Below are 27,477 nucleotides of genomic sequence, written 5' to 3'. Positions count from 1 at the left end.
GTTCTTTTCTCACTTGTTTTAAAAAAAAAAAAATGTACCCCGTCTTATTGAAAAAGTTAGCGCACCATCCATGTCTCGGTTGTATGAGGTGACTTTATCAGCTGAAAGAAAAACCGATGCCTTTTGATTTGCTTCTCAAGTGGCTTAAAATGTGTAGTCTCGCAAACCACATGAAATGGTGGTAATGTGCGGCGCATTCATGACAATTTTCCCCCGATGCGCCGCAGTTCTGTTGAAAGTTGCAATGCTAATTACTCTGAGGAAAATCTGAAATAAGAACACACTGAGAAAATACTGTTATCCTCCTCAGTAGCTCTATTGAACCTGTTATCAATTAGCCATTTTCACTACTTGTTTATAGAAAGGACTGTATACATGATAACTGAAATAAAAACACTGCAGCGCAGAAAATTGATCTGGTCATGTCAATCAAGGTGTCACGCTCCCATGTGCTTATGAAGCGAGTAAGCGCTAGTATGTCAGAGGCAAAACACTTTGCCGTTTTCACACATGCCTAAGTAGAATTTTTCTTCCATGGGTGGTTGACTGCATTCACTTACACAAAGAAGGATCCCACCCACATATGCCTATTCTTATGAGATGGAGTGGTGGAAGACTTTATGAATACGAACAGCTCTTGCTCACAGAATCAAGAGATTGGTTTTGTGAAGTGTAGCACGAGCACAATGCACTGGTCCCATTTATCAGATGGCCTATGAATTTGTCTCTTTTCGTGCACATGTGACCAAATAGCGTCGTTGGCTGGTCAGCAGTTTTATTAATGCTGGGATTAGATGGCCGTTTGCAGACGTCTCTCTGTTAAAGAGCCGTCCGTGCTCATCTATTTCGATGTCATTTCCTCACGCTCCTCGTGGAATTTTGCTGCCCAAACATTTTGGCAATATGCAAGTAGATTTTAATTTGTAAAATGCACACACACTCGGCAACCAACCAACAAATAATGTAAAGTGATGTGAACTAGTGTTATGAATTGCATAGTATATTTGAGCTTTTGTCTTTTGTTACTTCTTTTTTTTTTTTTTTTTTTAAAGTTGTTTTACATGTGAATAGTCCCTTTTATTCATTTGATGAAGAGCTTCAGGTAGAATAGCTTTCAAAGATGAGAGGAGTTTGATGAGACGTTCTTTTGCAAAAAGCTGCTTAGATTATTTACCAGCGCTTGTAAAGCAGATTCAATAAAAAAGCATGACCATTGCCATTGCCAAAAACACCGCAAGCAATGAATATGCCATTCATAATAAAATAAAAGGTTTTGGCAGAGAGTTTGACAGGAAAATCTACCAGTGGCCCGGGGCCTCCAAGGAGTTGACCCAGGTCTGTTAAATGTTGAAAATACAGCCTTAGAAATATCACCATGCTTTTACAATTTAATAAGTCCCTGTCTCGCTATGTCCTCCATGTTGTGTTTTATCTATCCAGACAGAATATACCCCATGTTGGTGAAGTTTTTGGATTCAGCTCCTAAAAGTTCCCAAAACTCTAATTCTCAATTCTCCACAAACCTACAATTTTTTTTTTTTTTTTGCTGTTGTTGTTTTTAAATGTGTCAACGTCGTCCAGCTCTTAAAGCCCAGCCTGGGACGTTCTTGAACCTTCAGAAAGTTCCTGCTGTGAAAATTCACATTGCAGTATTGTGATTGAGGCTGTTTTATTCATTTCACATAACACAAACAGACAAACTTTGCTGAAAGTAATCTCATCAAAAATCATTGTAACCATGTAGGGGCGTAGAATTAGGGATATTAAAAATTCTGAATGCACCTTAAATGCACTATAATCTTTACAGGTAAACTTAATTTGACACTTGTGTATTAAGTTAATCACACTGTTCAGTGTGATTAACCACAAAAAAACGCAAAAAGTGTCTAACGCATGAATTTACCACTAAATGTTCTGGCCCAATGTCAATTTATATTTAAACAGTCCTCCTCATAATGCTGTTCATATTGCACAATATCACGATTCACCTAACCATTGCGAGACTTCAAACGGGATGTTCTCAGAGGGAAGTTGCCACTGAGCTTAGAGCGTCACCGTGTGTCATCAACATGTTGCAACAGCGACACTGGAAGAGTCACAGAAAGACATAGAGGTGGACGTCCTTTGGCCACATCCAATGCTGATGACCACTTCATTGAGAACCAGGGAACCAGATGAGGGAATGCCACTCAACTCCAGGCAAGTTTAAGAGAGAGAGAGAGAGATGAGAGGGACCAAAGTGTCAGGTCAGACCATTTGAAACTGCTTACTTCAGCACAGTCTGTGTACTACAACCTGCAAGTGTACCTGACAACACAACCAGGCCCAGGCGTCATCGTCTTGAACGGACCGGGGAGCATTTGCGCTGGACGGGGAAGTAGTGGGATGATGGCATCCAACGCTATTGGAGACATCAGGGAGAACGTTAATGCATCGGCCACTGTTGCAGCCAGAAGAACCTTAGTGGTGGCGGTGGTGGTGTCTGGGCAGGTGTGTATAGTCGACACAGAACTGTCCTACACCTTGTTAATGGTACGATACCTGAATAACAACATTAACCCAGTCACACTGTTTTCATCTTCATGGACGACAATGCCCCAGCTCATCATCATCATTAGGGAACGGCTGCTGGAGGCTGGGCTACCTCAAGTGGAGTGGCCTGCATGTTCCCCAGACCCAAGTCCCATAGAAAACCTATAGGATCAGCTGAGGTGTCAGGTAGAGGGTTTTAACCCAGAATCTCAAGGACCTGAGTGCAGCCTTCAAGAAGAGTATAGTGCTGTGCCTAAGTTGACAAAAAGTCAACTTGTGAGACGTCGTTGTCAAGCTGTAATTGACACTCAAGGACGCATGACAAGTTATTGAGAGTTGGACATTTTTCTACTATAGTGCCTCACTTTCATGATATAATATCCATGTAGCATGAACTTTTTACATTTTCTGTAAATTTCACCCAAAACTCAAATATAAATAACATTTTGTGAGTAGTGTGTGTATATACGTCATGGGTGGTGTTTCACACCAGCGAGCAGGAATTTTGACAATTGTGACATTTGACTTCTGCACTAATGTGATGAAGTATGTTCTCTGCAATGTAATTCATTGTTGCCTTAAAACTGAGAACCCTATATTACACAACAATAATTTGTCAGTTAGCAATTAATCAGTAGATTACCTTGTCTACGGTTGGATAAAATATTCAAAAAGATTTATCTCCATGATCTCCTCGATGACCTCATGTGTAAGTAGCCACAGCCTGTTTGGCAGGTTACATTTACATTTTTTTTTTTTTTATTCAGGAACAATATCAGTTGCCAAAACTGGTTAAAAACAAACAAAAGCCATGCAGTTTGGTTGCGTCACTACAACCCCCGTACTTTAAACGCCTTTGCAGAGTCTGTAAAAACTTTGGTCTCTGAAGTTAAATATTTTTGCAAACTAGCCCACAGACATTAGAAGGTATTTGACCATTGACCATCTCACCATTGACACTTCTTCATCGTACAGATCAATGTTGTTACGTTATTTTTTAAGATGTTACTTGATGAAGTCAAGTAATGTGAAGAAGTGATGCTTCATCATCTATAGACTATTTTAGAAAACCCAATTAACTAGAGCACGCGATCTGGAGAATAAAATAATAAAACAAGCTTTTAATAAGATGAAACAATCTAACACATGTATTCATCACAGCAAGAGGGAATAAACCCTCTGCACAGCTAGTAACTGTCTGTCATTATATACAAAAATATATGATACAAATATATAAATCAAATGATTTTGGAAACATAACAAAACACACAATGGTTTAATCCTCTGTAACACTTATAGATAAGGATAAAGTAATTTCCTCATTTAATTCACATAATTCTGCTAATAAATCTCATAGCTTTCTCTGTGCAGATTGTTTATGTCCCCTCAGGGAATAGGGAATCATTTGAGTAGGATTTCAGGGTAGTGGCCACAATCACATAATGACAGCAAAACTCAGGATTTGTGGTGCAGATAGCGGTGTTATATTCTGTAATCCTTGTTTGACAGCCCCAACTACATTTGGCTGAGCTACAGGCGCAAAGCATGTGCACAAACTAATTTCTGACCAGGGAAGTCATTTATATTTAGTATGTGAAATGGTACATTGATGTGCCTCTTTAGCAGACATCATCCTTCTTCATTGCATTCTGTTAAGTTAAATACACTAACACAACCTTGAAAGTCTCCGATAGTATGGTACAGTGATTAGAAAGTGGCTGCCCTCTGTCCTCTCAGTTGAGATGGGGATTGCTAGACAGAAATGGAATTTGACAGCCTCATGTGTAATAGATGTTGTAGATATTCTGATGCCGTTTTTGGGACGGTGACAGACAGCGAGCGCTGGCCTGTTTTCTCTCTCCAATTAGTGTCATTAGCTGGGTAATGCAGTTTGTTTTCATGCCTGGGCTGTAGTTTATTGCTGTGCGCAGGATAATCCTAATTATTTAGTGAGCTGCTTTCAAGGGAAATAAAGAATTGTGGTATAGATGCGTGTTTTGGAATGATTACTTGTTGAGTTGATCACAACTGCAGGTGTTGCGTTAACTGCTACACGCAATGCAGTTGAATGTAACTCGTACACTGGACTTTTTGTTTCTCATCTTTAATTTCGTGATCCGACCATATTCAGAAACATGCATGTTGCACCACGTTTGTTTTCATATTTTATTGTGTGATTGTAAAGTACATGTGATGTTTATCTCCTCCACTGATTAGCTTTTCAACGTTCCAGTCTATGCTGCTGCAAGGATGCAATAGATATACCACCTCTTTGTGAAGCAGTTTGTGTCCGTACCTTTGATAACACAACTGAGGTTATGAGCAAGTTTTTTTTTTTTTTTCGTACGTGAAATGCTAAAAATGGAAGGGAAAAATAAACCAGGGGGTAAAGTGCACTTCATCTGCATTGAGGAATTTCAGAGGTCTCGGGCTCTCAGTCGTCTCATTCTCTTCCAAGAACACTTCTCCTTCCTGTTTCACCTCTGGCATGCCGCCCAAAGTACCCACAAACCACGGAGGCCAAGGCCGAAAATACACAGATGGTAATTTGCACTACATTTCAATACGACTCAACCACCATTATATATAGCCCTGCTGCCTGAACCCTGATCCTCACTGAGAGTATCGTCTCACCTCGGATTCCTATTGAAAGATAGGCTCGTTATGTCTTTGTTACTTGTTAATGGTTGGACGGGATAATAGAGACAGTTGGAGTTGTTATGTTGGAAGACGTGAATGTTTTGGCGTGAACATTGATCAATAGACAGTAGATTTTTTATTTTTTTTTTCCCCCAAGGTCAAGACATTGTGTCAACATAATTAATAGTTAGAGGGATGTTCAGAGGTTTAGGTTACGTTTGCATGGAAGGAAAATAGGTGTCAATCTTTCAAGTCAGAAGAAAGAAAAAGGCACTGAATACCCCTACATAACCGACGATATATGCACACTGTACGCACTCAAGCATTCAAGCCCTGCTATTGAGTACAGTTCATCCAGTGGGCCCCATTTTTAATTGGTTAATTTATAGGAGTGCCGTTACGTTCCAATATCAAGGACAGGCCATCACAGGATCATCAAAAGTAAATAAGCTGCCTATTGTGCTGTGTGACATTTTGCCTCAGCAATCACTTGTCTTGCCCATTTCCTTTTTGGTTGTCATGTTTCATCAGCCTCCTAATGGAAATAACAGGATGAATAAACTCAGGAGCAGTGATTTTGTTGCTCCTGCATAGAAGCAACAGCGTTTAATGTACTGATGGCACCGAATTGCATGAGGGTGGGGCAGTCGTGGAGGCCTGCTCGGCTGGCTCCTCGCACATCCTGCTGAATTTATTCCAGGGATCTTTACTCATTCTAATCTTTGCATTTCCAGTTGTGGATGGGAGAAAAAGGGAGAAAATCTCATGTATAAGTAGGAAAAAAAAAAAAAAAAAGAGCACGCACGTGGGAAAGAGATCAAGCGAGTGAGAGATTACGGAAAAAGGAAAGGGAGGTGATCCTGATCCAGTGTGTTCCAATTAATGGAATTACCTTCCGTCTTGAGAGGACTGTTAGTCATTTGCGGAGACGTGAGCCGGCCAGTAGTGGATCTCTCCCACCATATTGTCCAGCGAGCACTAATAAGGCAGCCCTGACCGCTGGGCGTGCTCATTAGCATAGCCCGCGGCCGTGGCAACCCCCGCCAGGGCCCAGCCGGACACTTAATTACCACTACGGCTTCTTCTTCACTGCGTCCATACTCGCTTCCTTCCTATGTCCTCACCCCCTGCCCTTCCTCCTTAACCCGTGGACTCACGTACACACAGACACACATGTCACCATCACCCTCCCAGCCATAGCAGGACAGAGAGGCTAATCATTTTGGTGATGTAAATGTGATGCCTTTAGTCTCAGTGTGTTGTGGCAGCCTTTCATGTTACTTCACTTTGTAGGGTGTTGCGGTCAGCAATCTTTGAGATTTTAGTGATTCCCTGACCTGCACTACCTCCCTCTATCTCTTGTTCCCTCTCTCTCATTCTTATATTAGCTCATGGGCATGACTCTCCTTTTGACATCGGCGCAGTATTGATGCACCCCCGTCCAACCTTAATCGGCTAATGGCCTCTTCTTCTTGCCTGCCCAGCCAAATCAGCCCCTCCCTTAACCATCCTTCTATCTGTCCCTTCCTTCGCCTTCCCGTCTCCTCTCCCCCTTCCCTGTTCGGGCCGGGGTCACTGAGGCCAATTTTCATGCCTGGCTAAGCAACAGAGTAGCTGTGTGTGTGTGTGTGTGTGTGTGTGGGAGCGAGTCGCTGTGTACGTGTGTGTGTGTAAGAGAGGGAATATGTTAGTCAGCAGCCTCAACACAAGTCATGTGGTGGGTGACCTCTTGACCTACCTTTACTCCAGTCCCTTGCTCTTCCGCCGCTTCTCCGAGTCGCACTCTTCCCTTGATTAGCGGCCGTTCTGTGTGACAAGGGTAGCAGAAGTCTGACTGACTCCTGTACTGTACTCGTATGTTTGTGTGTGTGCTCACACATGCGTGCACCCCCTCTGACCTAGAAAAGCCACAGCCAAAATAATCCTGCCAAGTTCACAAATGGAGATTGTTGACAGCGCTGCGTGGCGAAACAATGAACAACTCCACTACCTGAAACGTCCAACTGTTTTTGCTATGGTTACAGACTGTGAGCTGTGTGTTTCATTTTTGTGACAGGTTAGTGCAACAGATTTTCAGACGTTGTAAGTTGAAGAGGGACCCCGTCAATACGTTTTATCTGCTCTCTGCGTATCTCGGGTCAAGCTCAAGTCACTTTACTCTGGCCAATCTTGAAGTATTTTAGCCTTTTCTTTAAGCAGAACCAACCTGGAACTTTTAACTTGTGCTAGGTCTCTCTTTGTCTTTAATTTGGTGGCACTATACATCTCCGCAGCCCAGAGAGAAAATCCCCCACCACTGCACCAGTGAATCATCCGTGTGTGAGTGATAACAGATCCAGACTGCTGAGCACCCCGCAGCTGTTTGTCTCAACATGCAAGTCATCCCCGCCATTACACCGCTAAATGGTTCCCTTTCTGTGGCAGACGCTTGCCGCCTCGGCCCGTATCTCCATGTCTCCATCACTGGAGGGGTGGGGGGTGCGGTTATTGTCACCGAGCCAGCCACTTTTCCAAAGGAAAAACAGTTAAATGTTCCTGGAAAAAGTGCAGAAGGGTAAATCACATGCTCCACTGTGATTTTGCAAAAAAATAATAATAAAACAATAATAATAAGAGACTGTATTTTCAGATGTGTGTGTGTGCACGTGACCGTGTTTGTCCCTATGTGTCTAGTGGACATATAGCAGCAGTCGCGGGTGCAGAGCTCACATGAAGCACCCTTTTGAGCTTAGGCCAGAGACCGTGACCTTGGGAAATGTCATTGTGCTCACGGGGGTGGCTCGCCTGTGACACACAAAGCCACGGTAGTGGAGTGCATCAGTGCACTGTTGCACTCAGGCAGGAGGCTAGTGGCGTGGTGTTGTGTTCGGCTGCACCTAACCCAGGGGTTTAAGAGTGAGCCTAGGAAGCAGGAGAGTTCAGCCTCAAAGCTAAGACCTTGGGTCAGCAATCTAGCGATTTCCCTCTAACCACATTACAGCCATTAGTGGCTCTTGCTGCTTTTCGCATGTCACATGGAAATGGGTCAAGCCCTGCCCTGCATGACTCACTGGCTCTTTCTCCCTCTCTTTATTCCTGTTAACCCTTCTCAGGTGGTAAAACAGCTTCAAGGAGCATGCTAAATGGACTTCACAATCATTGCATTTTTGTGTTTACTTTCACCTTTAATAACAAGGGGTCATGCATCTATGTAGGCTTCTCAGTCCTTACAGCACATTGTCTGTCAAGGTTAACTCCAACAGATGTGGGTATATAGACGGTGTGGAAAGGCCGAATATTATCACAGAACCTGTTGGATTGTGTTTAGCTGTGTGTTACTGTAAAATGTGAGAGAGAAATGTGGATGTGTTGGAGACGAGGCCGTATCTGGACGTGTGTGAGCTCTGTTTGATATCTGTTGCAACAGGAGAGTAGCGGTCATAGTGGATTGTGATTGTGGTCACCTTTGTGGATCATAGTAAGCCACGCTGGCCAGATGTCAGCCAACTCTAATGATCCCAAAAGGTTGCTTGCCTGGGTTGCATGGCAACCATTTTGCCTCTCACTGTAAACAGAGTAAATCCACCAGTCCCATGTTGTGGTTGTGGCTTTGGTGTGTGTGTGTGTGTGTGTGGATATATGTATCGTGGTTTGTAAGACATTTTAAATCATTCCTCCATTGTCTCGTCATTTTGCCGCCGCATGAGCACAAATCTCATCCATTTCGTTTTGTGAGGTTGTGTACAGTAACCCAAATAGCAGATGCCAGTTTTGACATTTTGTTTCACCCAGCTTTGTTGTTTTTGACATATTCTTATGGAGGTTTGTTAATATGTATCAGGAATATTCACTTTTCTTTGTTCGCCCTTGTCTGGCAAGCTGTAATGTTTTGCTTATGAATATTGATACATGAAGTGTATATTAATGACCCTTGGTGACCTTAACCCTATCCTTATTGGCTCCCTGGTGGTATCCGCAGGCTCATGAATATTAATCTGGTTCTGTAACCTCCATTACCCTAATCTTTGCTGTCTAGCCTCCCAGAAGGGCCCGTTGTCATGGTAACCCCTTTACTAGGCTCTTCCAGACCAAGGGTGGGAAAAAATATGGTTTAAAAAGGACAGAAAAATTCAAAATTACTCAAACATCTTGGATGTGCTATGTGGAAGGCTGCTATTATATAAGAAAAAAGTAGAATTTGGAAGTCCTTTGAGTGGTCTGCTTGCAGAGCAGTGAGGTGTGTTTTTGCAGCGTGACTTTGTGCATCAGAACGATGCTAAAAATGTGCATACAGTTGAACTTCTGCATTTTTCAATTATGCTTAAGTGATACAGAACACAGGCTTACTGTTATTACTGTCTATCACGATACTAGCACTGCATTTATTTCTGTTGCCCCTGGCTAAATAGTTTGTCTTCCTTTCCTCTACCAGATGTGGACAGCAATGAGGAAGGAGGGCCTGATGGAGGTGCTGTGGAGGAGGAAAGCTGGTTTGGGAACGCTTCTGACACGCGCTCTGAGTCGTCGTCTTTTGGAGACACCCAGGATGAGCTCCTCTTGACCAGGGGCTCGTCTCCTGATGAGCGGCCGGGATTCAGCGCTGCGGATACCTGCGGAGGCGAAAGCTCAGTGGGCTGCCACACACCCGTCCATCGTGCCTCCTTGGAACTCCTTGGACTGGATGGAGGTGCGTTCTCGACCCAGGACACGCTCTCCTCCGTGGTGTCGTCACTGTATGGCGAGGCAGCATCTCGAGCCTTGGGGAAACCTCTGAGCAGCAATCTGCGGCGTCTCCTGGAGGCTGGGTCACTGAAACTTGACTCTGCAGAGCTGCTGGGTCGGTCATCCAGAGGAGGCGCTGGGGGTGAGTCCCCTCCAATTGCTCTAGCGCCACCTTTGACCCTCTCCCCGTCTTCCCACCATGCCCAGCAGTTAAGTGCTCTTGCCCGAAAACTCGCCAATAACAACAACAGTGGCTCAGCCTCGCCAGCCTCCTTGGCACCCTCAGTCACCAACATTAAGCAAGAGCCCCTTGACCCATTTAACTCTGTCACCCCTAGCAATGGCAGCGGCTTTGTATGGGCAGGTGTTGCAGACAAGTGGCCACCAGCCAGCTGCTCCACGCCCTGTGGCTCCAGCCTGTCCCCAGACTCTGCAATCCAGAAGTTAAAAGCTGCAGCGAATGCTGTGCTTCAAGACAAGAATGCCGTGGCGTCCTCCTCAGCGACGTCTTCCTCCTCCTCCAATTCTGCCTCATCTGCGGTGCCGACCCTGGGAGGGGGAGGTCGAGGAGACGATGTGGTGCGCTTTGATGCCTTCAACTCTCCGTTTAGCCCACAGTCAGCTAGCTCCACACTCGCTGCTCTTTCCAAGAAAGTCAGTGAGCGTAGCCAAGCCTCATCAACAGCCAGTGCTGCTACGGACCACCAAGCCTCAGCTAGTTCCTTTCTCTCGCTTGTGTCAATGACCTCCTCTGCTGCCTTGCTCAAAGAGGTGGCAGCCAGGGCGGCGGGAAACCTGATGGCAGAGAAGAAGGAGGGTTCTCCGTTGCCATCTACTGGGGTCCTCCAAGAGGATGTGAAGCCCCTGTTGGACAAGTCCCAGAAAGCACCGACGCCCTCCACACCCACTCAGAACCTAGAGTTGCTGTTGCCTTCTACTCCAAAGGCCAGAGGCAAACAAACCAACAACCAAGCAGGTAATCAAAATCTGCAACACAATAATAGTACATGCTTAGTTTTAAGAGAAGAGTGATAGTATATTTATTCAAAAAATGGTGACTTGGGTACACTTTTTTGTTATTTTTTTCCATTAAAAGATGGCTTTTCATAAGAAGAAATAGTTGCTAAACATTAGACACACTCAACTGTTGCCTTGTGTTAAATACACGATCACACTACTAAAGCTTAAGCTTGTTCTAATTCTTTTGTGACCTTATGTTTATAGAATGTGAAAGAAATTGAACTTCCCTTCTTTCAAGTAAATTTTTCATCCTCTTTCACTATGCCTTCCTCTTGAGAAGTGGTTTATTCAAATTCGGTCAAAAGACATCTTTCTCTATTCATTACGCTCCTACCTGTTGTGTAAGAAATGACACAAATTAAGGCTGAATTTTCTGGCATCACGTGGGACATGTAACCAGCAGGTTTGCTTGTCACCAAAATAAGAGAAGGCGCAGTTCTGAATTTCCATGACATGTTTTCTCTGGTTTTGTAATGGTTTTGTTCTCACCTCGCTGGAGCTGAAGTAGCGAGTGGTGTAGCCTCAGCTTAACTGTCAGCCGAGCGGAGAGCGTAGCCGAGAGAAAACAGCCCTGGCTGGCCTTCTAGTCTGGGAAATGGTCTGTGGGCTCGACGGGGGGTTTCCGACTGAGACCTCACTGCCTTCCCAGACCAGCTCGTTTGTGCTCGGATGTGCGTGCTGCCAAAAGGGGGCCGTCAGTGTGTGCTCGGCACAGCGGGGAGCCCTGGGGTCCATATCCATCTCGGCAGCCTCCTCCTGGCTTCAGCCCCCACTAACCAGAGCCCTCTGCACTGATCAGCACAGCAGACTTAAGGCCAAACACATCATACTTTCCACTGACTGGATACAGATGCGTGCACACACACACACACGCGCACGCTCTCTCTCTTTCCCTCTTATACTCTCTCTGCTACTCACAAATGGCCATGCAGCGCAATCTGTAAGACATGTAGACATGTAACCCAAACAAGAGTGCACACCAAGATCTCACTCTTGGAGAGAGAGAGAGAGAGAGAGAAGGCTTCAGTATGCGGGCTCTAAGTAAGTAGCCTTAAGGGAGAACAGAATGTTTTCAGGGAGATGGATGGGCACTTTTGAGGGATTGTGTCGCAACCCCGCCAACTCTAAAATGGCTGGATCAAATTGACTTCAGACGGATGAGGCAGTCGATGTAATATTCTGTGATCTGCATGCTAAAAAGGGGGTCTGCTCTAACCCGGCGTGCCGTCAAGGTCGAGCGGCACTGTAAAAATGCAGGTAGTTGTTTGGTCGGCAGACTGAGAAATGTGACCTTGATTATTGACTGTCATGTCTTGTTTTATTGTCGCTCCCTGCCAGTTCCACCATAAAACTGTATCGCACTGTTCTAGACGCTGCGTATTTAAGGAGAATTCACTCCCGTTTCTAATGTGTGATTTTGATTGCGTAGGAAACAGGGGCGTAAAGTACAAAGACAAAGGTACCAAACCCACACACATTTCATCTCTCCTGCTTTATTTTAGTTCCATTTGCCTCAACTTAGAGTAAGCAGAAGTCATTTTTGCATTGTGATCTCTCCTGTGCTTGGAGAGGTTGGGCCGCAGATGGCGGTTTATTGTTGCAAATAGGCAGTCTCGAGGTTTTACACCTCAGGTCAATGAATGGCTGAGCACAGTAATTTCACCAAACACTGATTACCAGATGTTTTTCAAGGAACGGCACTGGAATACTTATGAAGCCATCCTGACAGGCCCTTGTAGAATTTGTAATGCAATCATGCCTCTTTCTAATAAGACCAATTAAACAGTAATGGATGCCGGATATGAAGCCAACAACAATAATCGAGATACTAAAACATGCTTGAGTTTTTACTTTCATTGTTCCATTGCTTCCAGCTGGCATTTCCCTTGATAGCCGTCATCATTAGGTGTGCAGACATTGTCTCTCAGATGTGAGTCTGAGTTACTCCCTGATGTAAGGAGCGTTTCAGCAAACCAGTACATTATTCCATGCACCGACGTTTAGTTTTGAGACTCCTTGAATGTTTCTTGGAGATGCCAACAATGTTCTTTGGTTCACTCAAGGCTCTCCTGAGGATGGTGGCAAACCATTCCAGTGTCCTGTATGTGGACTGGTCATCAAACGCAAGAGCTACTGGAAGAGACACATGGTCATCCACACAGGCTTGAAAAGCCACCAGTGTCCGCTGTGTCCCTTCCGCTGTGCTCGTAAAGACAATCTCAAGTCCCACATGAAGGTGAGACAATATGGATTTTTTTTTTTTTTTACTCTGCCCCTCCTGTTACCCCAACCCTTTTCATTTTTCATCAATACTTATTAAGGGACTTGGCATAAAATTGTTGACCTTAAATGAAAACGCATGCTGTAGTTAAACTCATATCCATGTTCGTATGTAAAATATCACACAGATGCATGTTCTAGTTCTTGCTCAGCATGAGTACAACTAACATGAAGCAAACAATCTGCGAGGTTTGACGTGAAAAGCTGTGCTTCTCTTCCAGGTACATCAGCACCAGGACCGGGGTGAGACGTTTCAGTGCGAACTTTGTCCCTTCACTTCCTCCCGTCACTTCAGCCTGAAGCTTCACATGCGCTGCCACCAGCACTTCCCCCGCACAGACGTCAAGGTGAAAGAGGAGCTCACCACCGACACGGAGGGCGAGGGCTCCCTGATGGGTGACAGTGGTTCCGCGGACCTCAGAGGGACCGAGGTGTCCCCGCTGCACTCAGACACTCAGCAGCAGACGTCCCCTCCGGTCGAGGCTTCCTCCAATCATGTCCACATCAAGGAGGAGCCGCAGGAGAGAGAACTGTCCGTGCTCTCCCCCTTTAGCATTTGCCGGGACCGTCCCAGCAGCAGTGCCAACTCCCTCGACCTACCTGGAGTTGGGGTCAGATCTAGTCCCAGTGGTCCAACCACAGCCTCCCTCTTCAGCCCCGACATCACTACCAAAACAGCCACTGACCTGCTTATGAAGCTTTCAGGTTGGTGTCATTTATTTATTTATTAAAGATAAAACGGTTCCCTCTTGGGCTGCTACTATTGCTATCTATACAATCATTTAATCTACAGAAATCTGACAAAGTCGTGACCATGAGTTCAGGGTTAAAAGCTCTTGTTTTCTCTGACCCCTTGTTTTACTCAAATTTTAAAACCCAATATCAATATTTTTAATTAAAAGTTGCTTAAATGAAAATAGTTTACTGTAGTTCCTTTCAATCAACTAGTGGATTAATTGGCTATTCAGTTTAGCTGGAATTCAGTCAATGCCCACTTTATGAAAAGGAACCAGACTCCTGCTCCCGCTGTAAATGGAACAACTTTATTAGACCGATGGGTCTCAGCTCATGGCCTTCATCAGGGTCATCCAGTGCGTACCGTGTGGCCATCATCTTGGGATCTGGTGTATAATAGCAGAAGCCTTTAAGGGTTTTAAAGGTGTACCGTAACCAGTGCAAAGTTAATCTTCTTTGCTGCCCACAAATAAGCACACAAAAGTACAGTATGTGCTGCGCTGGCTGCGTTTAGCTGCATCTGTCCCGGGCAGCAAATTTTTTTTGTTTTGACAAATTCACAGCTCACACAGACGCTACCGGCATGACTCCTGTCATCCGTAATTGTTTTGTTTATTGTACTGTTTTCTCAACTTGAGTTTGCGACTCCGTTTATTACAGTTGCACTTTTATCAGAAGTATTTCCGTTCCTTCAGACCTGAATATTAAGACATCCATGCTGCTCTCAGCTAGATGCTGTCTCCCCTTTGCCATAAGTTTTGTTTTGATTCTTCGCTGCCACCAAAAATAACATTCGTAAGAAGCGTAAACACTTTTCATGTTTATTGTTTCAGGTCAAGGCTGTGGTATGTCTCTGGGTTGTTTTTAATGGGATTTAAAACAATAGGAATCTAAAATGTCAGGGAGCTTTTGACAATGGCACATACAATAAAGTGTTTAGGCTTTTATTGGCATCGACATAGGAAAGCAATATAAATTCCCACAGTGAAATGAATACTGTTTACACTATAAGCCCTCAATCACACGGCACGGATCTTAAGACTCAGACATCTGCGTTACGAGCTGTTTAGCTATCACAGTGCATATTGTGCATAACGTGCATGCCTTCACTTGTACACAGATTCATTCACAACCTTGCTTTCAGTGCCTTTCCCAGGAGTGTGATAGAAAACTAGGTCACAGACTTTTAGCCATTTCACAAATTTCTCCTGCCAGAAGTTCAGCATACCTTCGAACTGGTCAGCACGACATCTGAGGAATTCAAAACGTGCTCCTCTGACCCTGACGATTTGAGAAACAAAAACTAGATTAAACCGTTTTAGCTGCTTTTGCTTTTATTACAAGCAGACTTCAATACAATAACAATTCAAATACTGTAAATTCACTTTGTGCTATTATTATTATTATTATTATTATTATTATTAGTATTATTTCAGCTGTTCAACAAGTCTCTGCACCCACACAGAAATGTTGCATTTTTACATGTACAAATTTAGATCATTTCCACTGATGGTCTGTTCTGTGAAATGTCAAATGGCATCTGCTCGACAAAAGGTGTTTTCTGATCGGAGTTTTAACAGGACGTTGTCTTGCCCGTACTTACAATAAATGCGGTATATTGCTGTATTGAAATCACAGTTTAGTGGACTAATCACTCCCATTAACACCCCCCCCCCCAACCCCCCCCTACCCCAACACTGGAATAAACACGGGAAGGCGAGCTCGACAAATCCATATTCAACAGTTGACACATCTGAGTTCATGCACAAATGGTGGATACTGTTGTGGCCAGCACATCTAACACATTTACTTGCATCCTCCTTCTGTCATGCTGTTTCTGTATGTGACAAAGTTGTGTTGGAAGAAGTGAAAGGGAAAAGACATTGGTGGTAGAATAACTAGGTTCCAGGCTTGGCCACGAAGGGGTAAAGACAAGTGAAAATGCTCTGATTTGGACATTTTTTCTTACCTGTTACAAAGACCAAAGTATCTGTAGCTCAATGACTGAGCATGGCTTTGCCAGAGTTTCTTTTGTGTGTGCACTCGTCATAAAAAGTGTTGCTGTGTGCGCCATTGTATGCATGGTTGGTGGCAGCAGATTAAAATGTACTTGCGCTTAAGTGAGAGTATATGCAGCATGTTGCCCTTCGTTTTTAAAAGACACATATAGTTATATTCTTCTACTGTGTTCACACAAGCAAGTAGGACCTTTGCCTCTTTTGTACACAGTTTTAAACTGATACTTTATAGCTGCTCTGTAATACATTTGCAGTCTTCTGCTGCTGGCCACTGATTAGCCCCACTAAAGCAGTTGGGGCCTAAATGATTTGCTCAAGGGCACCTGGATAATAGTTGTTGAGGGATTCATTTTTCTCGCCCACGTCTTGTCAGTTGTCAGGGGAGTCGACAAATTGTGACCTCTAGGCGTCTTCAATTATTTTTGCTTGTGTGTAGGTATTATTACAACTGGCAAAATAGTGACAACTTTTATTCTAACATTGCTGAGGGGGTAAAACTGGTAGGAAGAAAAAAAAACACAACAAAAAAAAATAGAAAAGTTGTCACATTACCCAAAATAACAATTTTACTGTGGCAGTGGATGTCATGTAATACAGTCATGTTGGTATATTTCACAGTCTATCACCAAAGTTGCAGTGTGATATGTGTGATAGCGTCAGGATACATTTTTAACTGACTAAACAAACTCAGCAAACATGCTGTTCTCAGGTATACAAGGTCCAGCCCGTGTTTGGATGCATCCCACCATGTTGCAAAATATCAAAGGAGGTTTGAGGTTTGAGACAGCGGCAAGATTGATGGGAAAAGGTTGACCGAGGTTGAGCACCAGGGTCGGGGCTACGACTGCCACTCTTCCACTTAATGCTGTGTAATTAGATTGAGATCTCGAACGAGGATGGGAGGAAAAAACCCTGGGAACATTAGATTAATTAAAAATTTATGCATAATTCATAATTAAAAAGGAATTCATAATTTGAAATGATTAGCGCCCTCGGCGCCATCCTGTGACCCCGCCAGGATGCGCAGGGACTGGGCCGGCTTAGTTAACTCCCCCCTCGATCTTGCACGCCCCGGCTCCACATGGATGCCCCCTGGGTGCCAGTTGCACTTCACTCCCAGACTGCACAATCAAGCCCGGGCAACTCCCAGAGGAGCCAAGATGGCTCCTCGCAATGTCAGTCCAGTGTCAAGTGGCGGACATCTTAGTCAGGGCATCATTCAAGGAGAGTGAGGGACAATGTAAAAAGACAGGACGAGAGGATGTTGAACTTGAATGCGTGATGATGGGTTTTAATGAATACGGCTTCTTTGATCACAAAGTTCTCTGGTTGTCGGGAGGTGGGGCCGAAAGGAAGAAGGTTATGAAACTGAGAAGAAGTGGGCTCAGATCTCCGCGAGACTCGCCCGTGCCACGGAGCGGCCGGGGAGGGAGAGGTGAAGGACCTCCTCCTGGGACCTCTAGACTCTATTTCTTTTGACCTCCCTGCCAACTCAGATTGAGTGTATACACGAGCAGTTCATCCCTCCTGCTTTTACACTGTCTGTGTTGGTGCCTCAAGTCCCACCAGGCCTATGAGGAGGAGGGGAGGGGGGGTAGGGGTAGACGTATAAAAAGCTGCAAAGGGAAGGATGAAAAAAAAAAAAAGAAACAAGAGACAGATAAAGTGACAGCAAGTGAGGGAGAAGGAGTAAGAGGCAAAGAGGGAGTTGTATTGAGCTCCCCAGGCATAGAAAGCCAGTGAACTCTACCTGACCTCTGACATAATAAGCATATCATTTTTTGGACTGCCTTGCTTTCCATTGAGTGTTATACTGATACCCTTTGATTTCTATCCTTGCACGCTGACACAACCGTTAGCTATCCAGTGTGATCCACATTTTGATTCAGAGATGAAAGCCACTGAGGCACTTTGAAATGCACAGCCCCTACCCTGCGCCCAGTGGACCCTTTGTTAATAATGACAGTGGGCACTGCACACCCTCCGAGCGCCACCCCCCCACCCCCCACTGCGGTGACACAGGCACAACGAGCTTGACCCTGGCCGGGTGTGAATAATTGGCATGCAGGGGGTTGTGGGAGGTGTTGCATCTGTCATGACGCTTGTGCAGTTGTCTTATTTATCCTTTTTTTTTTTTTGTCCCTGGGAGAGACTCGCCTGCACCGCTTTACTACAGTGTGACGCACAGGCAGAATTTTAACGCTGTAGATGTTCAACCTGGGGCCTGTTTTTATGTCATTATCCTTGTTTGTGTTTATGTATTGCTGTCTATTATTGCATGTTCAGGAATGAGAGTACTGTAAGGGATTTATTGAACCGTCTCTTTTGACACAAAATATTTTGGATTTCGAAGGTGTCTCATCTTTAGTTTTGTGTCTTTGTGAGCATCTAGATTTACCTCATGTGTCCCTTGCTTTCCAGCTCTGCATGAGCAGATACAGACAGGCCTTTTGTGTGCGACCTCTGGTCCATACATCCCCACTGCAGCCATCAGTATCACTGTCCGGTGTCTAGCACACTGTCAGCTATTGTTGGGTTCTCAACCTGCCCCACGTAGCCCTGTGCTTTCTGTTTTTTTTTTTTTTTTTTTTTTTTTTTCTCCGGGAGAAAACAGCAGCCAATTGTCAGAGGGGGAGCAGGCCGGCGTGACAGAGGTGGAAAGCTAATGAAGTTATTTGACGGCAGGCCTGGCCACGGAGCGAGAGGTGAGGTGGGGTGGACAAGCGCCTGGCAGTGAGACGGATGAGGCGCAAGAGAGAAGCGTGGCGAGGGTGGAGGGGGAGGGGGGGCGAACAGGCAAGAGAATGGCGATGGAAGTAGCGTTGGTGACAGGTGTCAGCGAAGTGTGATAACATGGAGACAAACTGATAGCGTCGTCAAACCTGAGCTAGAACCAGCCTTACAGTATCATGCACAGGGAGCTGACACCGGCCGGGATGCACACTCGCACAGGCAGGGAGCTCACAGAAGTGAAGCCCAGTCACCCAGAGATGCCCGCCTCCTCCTCCGCAGATCTGTGTTCACTTCACAAAATGATCTGCCAGGGACTGGATGCTCATAATGCTGTTGTGATTGTGAAACTTTGACAGACAAAAGGCTAAAGTGTAAACTTGGGTGTTGTTGGCTGAGTTGTTGCTGTTGGTACTGAGCTCTGGCGTTTTGTTCTTGAGCCATCAGCATGGAGGAATTAAAAACTCACCCACTGGATAAGGCTACTAAATAATTCATTGGGCTCTGTAACATAGATTCTGAGTGGAAATACACTCTATTTATAGTGACGATCCAAAAGGTCACCGGAGTGGAGTGACTTTGTGTGAGAGTGCACGTCCTGGAGATGTTTTTGCACTTGTGAGGTCACAGAAGAGAAGAATTTAAGAATCGGAGTTTATGCTGCAGAGTGTCGTTCTTGGCCGTTCAGCCCAGCCAATGCATGATGTTTAAGTGCGTGATGACACAACGCGTGTTTAAAGGTTCATCTGAAGACATAGGTGTGTTCACATCTGCACGGTTAAATGCGCTGGTGCATTTCCATGTGTGTTTGTAAGGCGGTCACCAAGTGTGCTGTCCCTGTCTGATCCGACATGGCCCAACACGCTTCTAATTAGAGGACGTCCCTTCCAGGTGCTGACCAGGTTATACTTAGCCTGCCCGCTGACATCTGACAGTGTGACATTTCCAGCTGGTGCCATGTGCGACCCTGCGCCACTGCCCCTGAACTTGAAGGTTGCTGCCCCCCCCGCCCCCTGCCCCCCGCCCCCTAATCCACCCCTCCTATCCTCTCCCCCAATGCTCAGCCTCTTCCTTCTCGCCCTCTTGAACCGCAGCCCCGGCCCGCCATGGTGTGGCACTGTGGCATCGTGGCATCTCACGGGTGGCCACAACACCAGCACCTGTCCCCTTTTCGCTGCCCCCTATCCCCTGTCCCCGAGCCCTCTATCCCTCCGGCATAGATCACCATTAATCAGAGGGGCCGGAGCCGGCACAGATTGATGATGCGGGCAGGGGGCGACGGGCCTGTGGCGGTTAGAGATGTTAGGTGAGACGGTAGGGTGAGGAGCGGAGCAGATCTCTGCTGGGGCCAGAGGAGACTGGACAGCAGCCTGCCCAAGAGTGATAGCCTCCTTTATATCCATGCCCTGTGTGTGTGAGACAGATTGAGTGCACATGCTAGGTTGTACAGATTGTTCCAAACTGTACACGTGTCAGGGGTTATGCTGGTAGATGGGCAGATGTGCTTGTCAGGGCCACGGCCAACCTTAGCACTGGTAAGAAACATTAGCAAACTCTAAAATAAGCCCCCCAAGCAACACTAGTAATGAGGAACTACTAATATACTACTAATAAACTTCTTCTGTTTTTTGTCTGATCGCATTAACAAGTGTGAATTTATTTCTGCTGTGCGATGACTTTTAAAATGCCTGTGTATTACTTATATATTATATGGAAATATAATATATAAGTGTTAATCTTTATGTATTTATTCATTTATTATATTCTTCAGTTTTACGATTCTAGAAATACAGAAAGCAGCCTTTTCTACATTTGGTCATTATCATATATTATGTGGTGCCCTTTAAACTTTGCCATAGCAACCTTGTTTTGCATCTCGACTCAAATTTCATCTCGTCTTCAGAGCGTTCATGTTGGCTAATTTATTCATAGTTTTAACAAACAAAATCAAGGCAACGTCGCTTCAGTCTACATTAAGATTTTACACACACTTGTTTAGATATAAACTTGCAAAATTTTATGAGCAAATAAGTTAAAAAGTGATTTATATGTACACATACACATAGAAGTAAGTCTCCAGAATAAGTAGCAAAATGTTGAGCAGACTCGTAGTCGAAAGGGGAAAAAAAATGATTTGAACAATGTGACATTGTGAGAAAATACCATTGTAACAACTTTACAAGCCAAACCACTAAATGAAATACTCGATACTGGAACTAATTCTGAAAAGTATTACGGTACATCTGTGGTTAATCAGGTTACACCAGCTGACAATATTATCCTTAAACATTAACATGGTTTCCATAGCACTGAATGAAACAGAAACCAGCTGACTTTCCACGGGCAAATATAACATTTACATTTTAGATCATGTTCCTAGGCCTCCGCTCTGCGTTTCATAGTTATTTGATATTCCAACGGTCTTGTAAGCCCTAGCCTGTGTAAATCTTCCCTTTAGCACAAAGAGTAGTGGAACGTGTTGAGAGACACAAAGAAAGGCGCTTGGCCCGACTGTTCTTTTCTTGGCGGCTATCGGAAGATGCTCCATGTCTAATTATTAATTATTCATCTAAGGCGGATTAGATGTGGCCCAGTTTCTCTTGAAGATGTCTTTAGAGCACAGGGATCCATGTGACAGTTCGCTCCCTAACCTAGGCGGCACACTGCAGAGATGGCAGATAAGGCTTCACTTGATTGCTGTCACGCTCTACAGTACTGCAGGAATTATTTCATGTCCTTTTGTCTGAAGGGGATTCAGACAAGGAAGTCAGACGCGGGGAGAGATGAAGAAACTAGACTTAAAGTTAAAATGAAGTGAGGATAAAGTGTAGAGGAAAGAATGCGATGGGAAGGGGCCGGTGTGAAGGAGAAAAGACGTCGTAGATACCCTGAAGACATGAAGAGATCATGAGATTTAACCCCGGCTCACAGTATATCATAATAATAATACTGAATTTTATATTTTACACTCAAAGACACTTTACATTGGAAGTCACAGTCACTTTATGCAGGGACTCAGAATATCTGATGAGGACAGTTTGGGCCTTTTACATGGATGCAAAAGAAACTAATTCATATTGTACTGTAAAGAAACATGAATGAGGGACATCATGGCCTCTTGTTGTTGTGCCGTCAAATTTACACCCTGCTTCGATCTCCTCTGTACTTTTTAACTGCAGCGGCCAACCAGAGGGAGACACTCAAGTCTCCATTCCACCTGAAGGAAGAGCCCAAAGTGGAGGAAGCACTGAGCCCTCGACCATCCTCCCAGTCCCAGGTTCAGTCGAGCTTCCCTGCGGCTTTCTCCCAGGACGGTCACACGGGGGCTGCAGCCTCAGAGCGTCCAGGGCCACTGAAACCGAGGGAAGGAAGCCCCATGGCTAAGAACAGCTTGCTGAGCCAGGATATCAACGTTAAGGTGGCCTCTGAGCTGCTAATTAAGCTTTCAGGTAAGGTGTTTACTTATCTATAGATTGTCTCATCTCATCTTCTACTACCGCTTATCCACACTAGGGTCGCGGGGGGTTGCTGGAGCTTATCCCAGCTGTCATCAGGCGAGATGCAGGGTACACCCTGGACAGGTCTCCAGTCTGTCGCAGGGCTAACGCAAGCAACCATTCACACTCAAACCTAGGGTCAATGTAGAATCGCCAATCAGCCTAACGAGCATGTCTTTGGAGGTGGGAGGAAAACCCACGGAGACGCAGGGAGAACATGCAAACTCCACCCAGAAAGGCCCGAGCTGGGAGGCATCAGTGCCAACCACAGAGCCCATCTATAGATTGTGATAAATGAGTTCTCAGATTGATCTGTTCAACAGTCTGTTATTGTAAACTGAGGCAAAACAATAAATTTGTGGTCTATAAATTGAGCTTTTAAGGCACAGACCACGTTTTTAAAGTTTGTACAAAACACTAGTGCAAACACGGTTGAATATGTAAAGGAATAGTTACTACTCTTCCAGGAAAGAACAGGTCGTGCACTTTGATATTGATATTCGTTGTACTGGTTGGCTGTTTGAGTTTCAAATCAACTCGGGAGGTTAGCTGTAGGATAAAGGTTGTGACACTGATCGCCATAAAAAGGTTCTGTTGTTTTCTACCGAGGCACACCTCACCAAGCTAAAATTGGGGGCTTCACAGAGGTGAGCAAAATGTATTTGTGGGGGGGGAAACATATATGGAGTAATAGTCTTTGATTCTCTGAAGCTTCTCCTCAGGATGGTGGCGGCAAAGCCTTTGTTTCCTCTGTGATGACAGTCATGTCACCAGCTTTGACCTTTTATTTTTTTCTGCTCTTTTATGCATCAAGTTATTACAACTTCTGTGAAACCGGGTGTAGTTTTATATTGCACAGTCCGATGCTTTCTGTCCTTTCAAAACAAGACAATGTTTGAATGTAATTTACTGTGTATGCTTGATTTATTGAACTTAAAAATTCAACTGTGACTTGTCCTTTGTTTGTATCAGATGTTTTTTAAAGTAAAATGTACCCTATTCAGTGCCAGATGATTTAGCCTTTTACAGCCTCTGGCTTAAACTGAGCAAAAATGTTGTTAAGGAGTCCTGAGGCCGGGAGTCAAACCTGGTTCTTTATTTTGTAGCGCACAGCTGCTGCTAAATAAAGTTTTAAAGCAGGTGCTTATTTTAACCTACGTCAAAATCGCTACTGAATGCCAGGTCTAGTTCAAGTGTGTTATAGACAGGTGTTTGTCCAGTGTGGGCTGCTAGAGAGCGTCTCTCAGGCAGTCAAGAATGAAACAGGCTGAAGTGTATATCAGTATGCAACAACACGACTAGCTTTCAAAGCTACATGATTTGCAGAATAACTTGTTTCCCTGTTGAATATTTAACTGTAACGCACGCTTATTGTATACAGTGAATTATTTTGAATTAACAAAGGTTGCAGCAGGCCCCAGAATTATCTTTCCTTTGTAAGCACAGGCTGATTTGGACATTACCACAGTTATTATGATATAACTGTGCGGCCGTAACCTTCATAATGTGCATCTCCAGTATTAAAAAAAAAAAAAACTCAAAGCAAATGGCAGTCTGATGGTGGCGCAGTGGGGTGTTGCTCCATCCGCGGCTCTTCATCGTGTGCCAATGTGTGCGCGCTTGACAGACACCTCACACACCGGTTACCATTGTTCTCTCTGGGTCGACTGGTGTTCAGAGTGACTCATGCTGGCTGGGAGCTCTGTGGTACTACACGTGTGCTGCTCCGCTGCCTGCCCCCAGGTCACGTTTCCCTGTGTGTGTGCATTTGCTTTTTTTTTTTCTGTGTGTGTATGAGGAGGACAGAGATAATACGATTACGACTTTAAACTAAAAAAAAAAAAACAACACAACAGTTGAAAATAATGGGTCCACGAGCGTAAATAGATAAATTGAGAGAGTGATCTGTGCATTATATAATTCCTTCACTGTGTTCCCGTCTTAATGTTGTTGTCCCTCTTTCGCTACCTTTTTTTTTTTTTTTTTTTTTTTGCTCTTTCCAATCCCTGCACTGACGTTATCCTGACAGTTTATTTGGTCTTCACGCAGCACATCCAGCGTTTATCCCCTCCCATTACTTACACTAGCTCTGCAAGGTTGACCTAGGTTAGGGAAAGATGCTGCAGCGTTCGTCCGTCCACTGGCTCCCTCTGCCCCCTCATACAGTCCTCGGAGCGCAGTGCCGTCCATCGCCATGGCAACAGTGGGGGTGGTAGATGGAGAGGGCTGTCTAGAGTGACAGCCTTGACAAGAGTCTGGACCCTCAAATGACCCTGGGGTGGGGGGAGAGGGGGGGAGGAAAGGAGGGAGTAAAAGACGGTGAGGAGGAAAGGGAGAGAACCGGGGAAAGGTCGTCGCAGTTACAGTCACGTGCGATTACGGTCGTGAGGTTCAAGGGCGTCTGCACTGAGACCTCTGCTGTCCCCGGTTCAAGGTTAGCCCCAGAGCACAAAAGTCCAATAGGAATACTCAAATAAGATAAATACTTTGGGGGTTTACTCAGAGCATTCTCATCCCCAGCTGGCTGTTTAAGTGCTTATTTTGCTCATTCTTATTTGTACAGGAAATGGACAGAACCTAATTAAATTTCTGCTGCTCATCCTTCCTCGGCCATGGCATTGGACAGTCAGAGCAAGTGGGGTTGTCATCATTACTGCCCATTGTGCTGTAACATGAGTTGCATCATCCCTTTAACTAGGTCACCCCCCCCCCCCCACACACACACACACACCCACCCCCATTCTATATCAAACATTTGTTGGTCGCACTGAGTCGCCTTGCTAGCGTTACCTCCCCCACATCTGTTTAAAACCAGGCTACTGGTGTCTGGGGGCTAATTACGCCGGGCTAAATAGTCCCCGGCGCCAGCGGCTAACGTGTCTTAGCAGATGGGCACTGGTGTTGCAGGGCAAAGGGAACATGGCGTCACAGCAACGGGAGAGGGGGGGCGGGGCTTTGGGGGAGGGGGGGAGGGGAGTAGTGTTGGGTCCTAGGTGGTGCCCTGGCAGACTGGCATCGTGTGGGTAACAGCCGTGCCACCCACTCACCATCCAACCACCCTCACTATAGGTGTGAAATCACACTTTGTACTCACTTAACTCATTGCCTATTCCTTAGGAACAGGCCTCCTATCTCAGGAGATTTTCTACAGGCCTTCTCCCCTCCGCAGTGCTTGCTGAAAAAAGTTGCATCCTCAACTAGGGAGCAGAATGGATTGGAAACAATTCATTTTTCACAAAGACATTCACAGAAAAATGAAAATCGTGTGCAGCACCGTGCAAGCTTCTTCTGGTTACCATTCAAATGTAGCTTTAATATTAACTGATGTGTGTCCCCGGTTTGGTCACCAGCTGTGGTGATAGTGGATGCCCATGATTTTATTAGCAGCTGTAATGTTTTGGTTTTGTGCAGCAAAGTCATCAACCGAGCGTGATAAGAAGCTGGAAAGTGGGTGTTAATTTCCAGTGGCGATGGCATTTCTTGAAGCAGTGGGAAAAATCTGACAATTAACAGCCAGTTCCACCTTGGTTTCCTAAAAGAGTGCCTCAGCGGTAGCTAGTCACAACTGACTGACAGGTTAGTTGGTGCTTTTTAGACCACAGGAAGTTTTTTGGCAGAACTGTTGTGTTGTTTTCTGTGCTCGGCAGAACAGGACGCGAGAAATGTTGATCGGCCGAACACATAAATGCATCTCAGGCTGCCATTTGCACAAAAAATGGGAGTCCAGACTTCATCAAATCTGTATGCGTGTGCAGTTGTACTGTACATACGGACAGAACTAAATGATGGTGATGATGTTACTATACCAACCGCTAGGTATTGTGTCGCTGAAGTGTTGCTGACGGATCTTAAAAGCCATTAAAGGTGTCTGGTTGTCGGTGGACCTCTCAGTTGATTGTTTCGTCCGAAAGAGCGTAATGTTCTTTACAAATTGGACCCTCGTTATAACCTTTATTACCTGGACGCACTGGTTTACTTTTTATCCTCTTTTCTATGGATTTATATGGGTTTTTTTTCTTGGCAGGAAACCATTTGCAGCACCACTTATATTGACATGAAGCTGAACCGGAAGCGTAACTTTCCTTGGGATAATAATCCAAACTGCACTAACTAATCCACCAAGTGGTTGTATTAACTACTGTAGATGAAGACTTAAATGTACTTGAACCCATCCACAAGGAAAATTAACGTTTTCAGTAAAAAAGTAAAGACAGTGCACCCATGGCCCTCTTCAGTAGAAATTATTTTATTGCTTTCATTAAGCAGAAATTGTCCACAAGTCTAAGCTTAAACTAGGCCAGTGCTCGTAAACTACGTGACTAACCTGCTGTTGGTCTCATTAACGGCTATAAAAATGTCATGTTATCACCTTTTATTAATGTGTTTTTTCCAAATCAGAAAAAAAAATGTAGCTTGTTAAAAATCCATCAGTTTCCACGGGATCTACTTACTTACTCTTTACTCGACCGCGTTTAGCAACAGACCAGTCGTTTTCTGTGCACACGTGTAGAACATAACGTCGATTTTTTTTATATTTTTTTTTTGCCCTTGGTTGTGCATGACTTCCTCCAGGTAACCACAGTGAATCTTTTTATCTAATGGGGCACAGCTTTTTGGCACAGCAGTACACAGTTTCTCTGTTGTACTGCGGTGAGGTATTCATCGACTGGGAGGGAAAACTTTCAGAAATTTTAACAGCAGTTCTTAAAGTAAACCCGTAACTCAGTAGGGACTAGTTTGTCGCTTTCTTAAATAAGTTTATTTACCTAGTTTATACATTTTTATGGAATAATTACATATTTCTACTACGCATTTAGTTTGGCACATGAAGGTGGAATAACTAAAGTGTCGACTCGTAGCATCAGAAAACAGAGACGGTTTTCATCAGGACACCAGTGCCTTGTTGAACCCTGGTTTACATCTTACTCTCTCCAAACAGAAAAAGCTTAGTTGCATTTTAGGAAAACATATTACAGGGATGCTTTTCAGTAGACGGCTCATTTTCTGCAATTTTCTGGAGAAAATACCACAAAGCAAAATTCAGAAGAGGGGACTGAACATAACATTTATTATATAAAAAATACATTTGTGAATTAAATATAGATATATAGCTTTACCCTTTCAGCTCGTAAGTGGATGTAATTATTTAGCTTTGCTCACACATGAAAGAATTTTCCGTTTATTCAACGTAGCCCATCCCGGCCGAGCAGTTCACCGTCCTAATTCACAACACTGGCATTACTGTACAATATTACCTTATTTTAAGCTCCACACTGCTGACAGTGTCCTCACCATGCCCCTCAGCGTGGCCGCTCGCTGACCTC

General features: G+C 44.6%; 1 protein-coding gene across 3 annotated transcripts in view; it reads left to right on the top strand.

The window, feature by feature from the left end:
- Positions 1-27,477, top strand: part of znf827 (zinc finger protein 827) — a 64,909-nt gene that overhangs the window by 10,427 nt on the left and 27,005 nt on the right. For all 3 annotated transcript variants that reach the window (XM_047578271.1, XM_047578270.1, XM_047578272.1), the window contains exons 2-5: positions 9,584-10,849; positions 12,957-13,129; positions 13,395-13,878; positions 21,836-22,105. In XM_047578271.1, coding sequence (XP_047434227.1) covers positions 9,584-10,849; positions 12,957-13,129; positions 13,395-13,878; positions 21,836-22,105 — 2,193 coding nt within the window. The remainder of the gene's footprint in view (positions 1-9,583; positions 10,850-12,956; positions 13,130-13,394; positions 13,879-21,835; positions 22,106-27,477) is intronic.

This window comes from Mugil cephalus, chromosome 2 (genome assembly GCF_022458985.1).
Source record: "Mugil cephalus isolate CIBA_MC_2020 chromosome 2, CIBA_Mcephalus_1.1, whole genome shotgun sequence".
Lineage (NCBI taxonomy): Eukaryota > Metazoa > Chordata > Actinopteri > Mugiliformes > Mugilidae > Mugil > Mugil cephalus.
The sequence above is the reverse complement of the archived record's forward strand: the minus strand, read 5'-3'. Positions and strand labels throughout refer to the sequence as shown.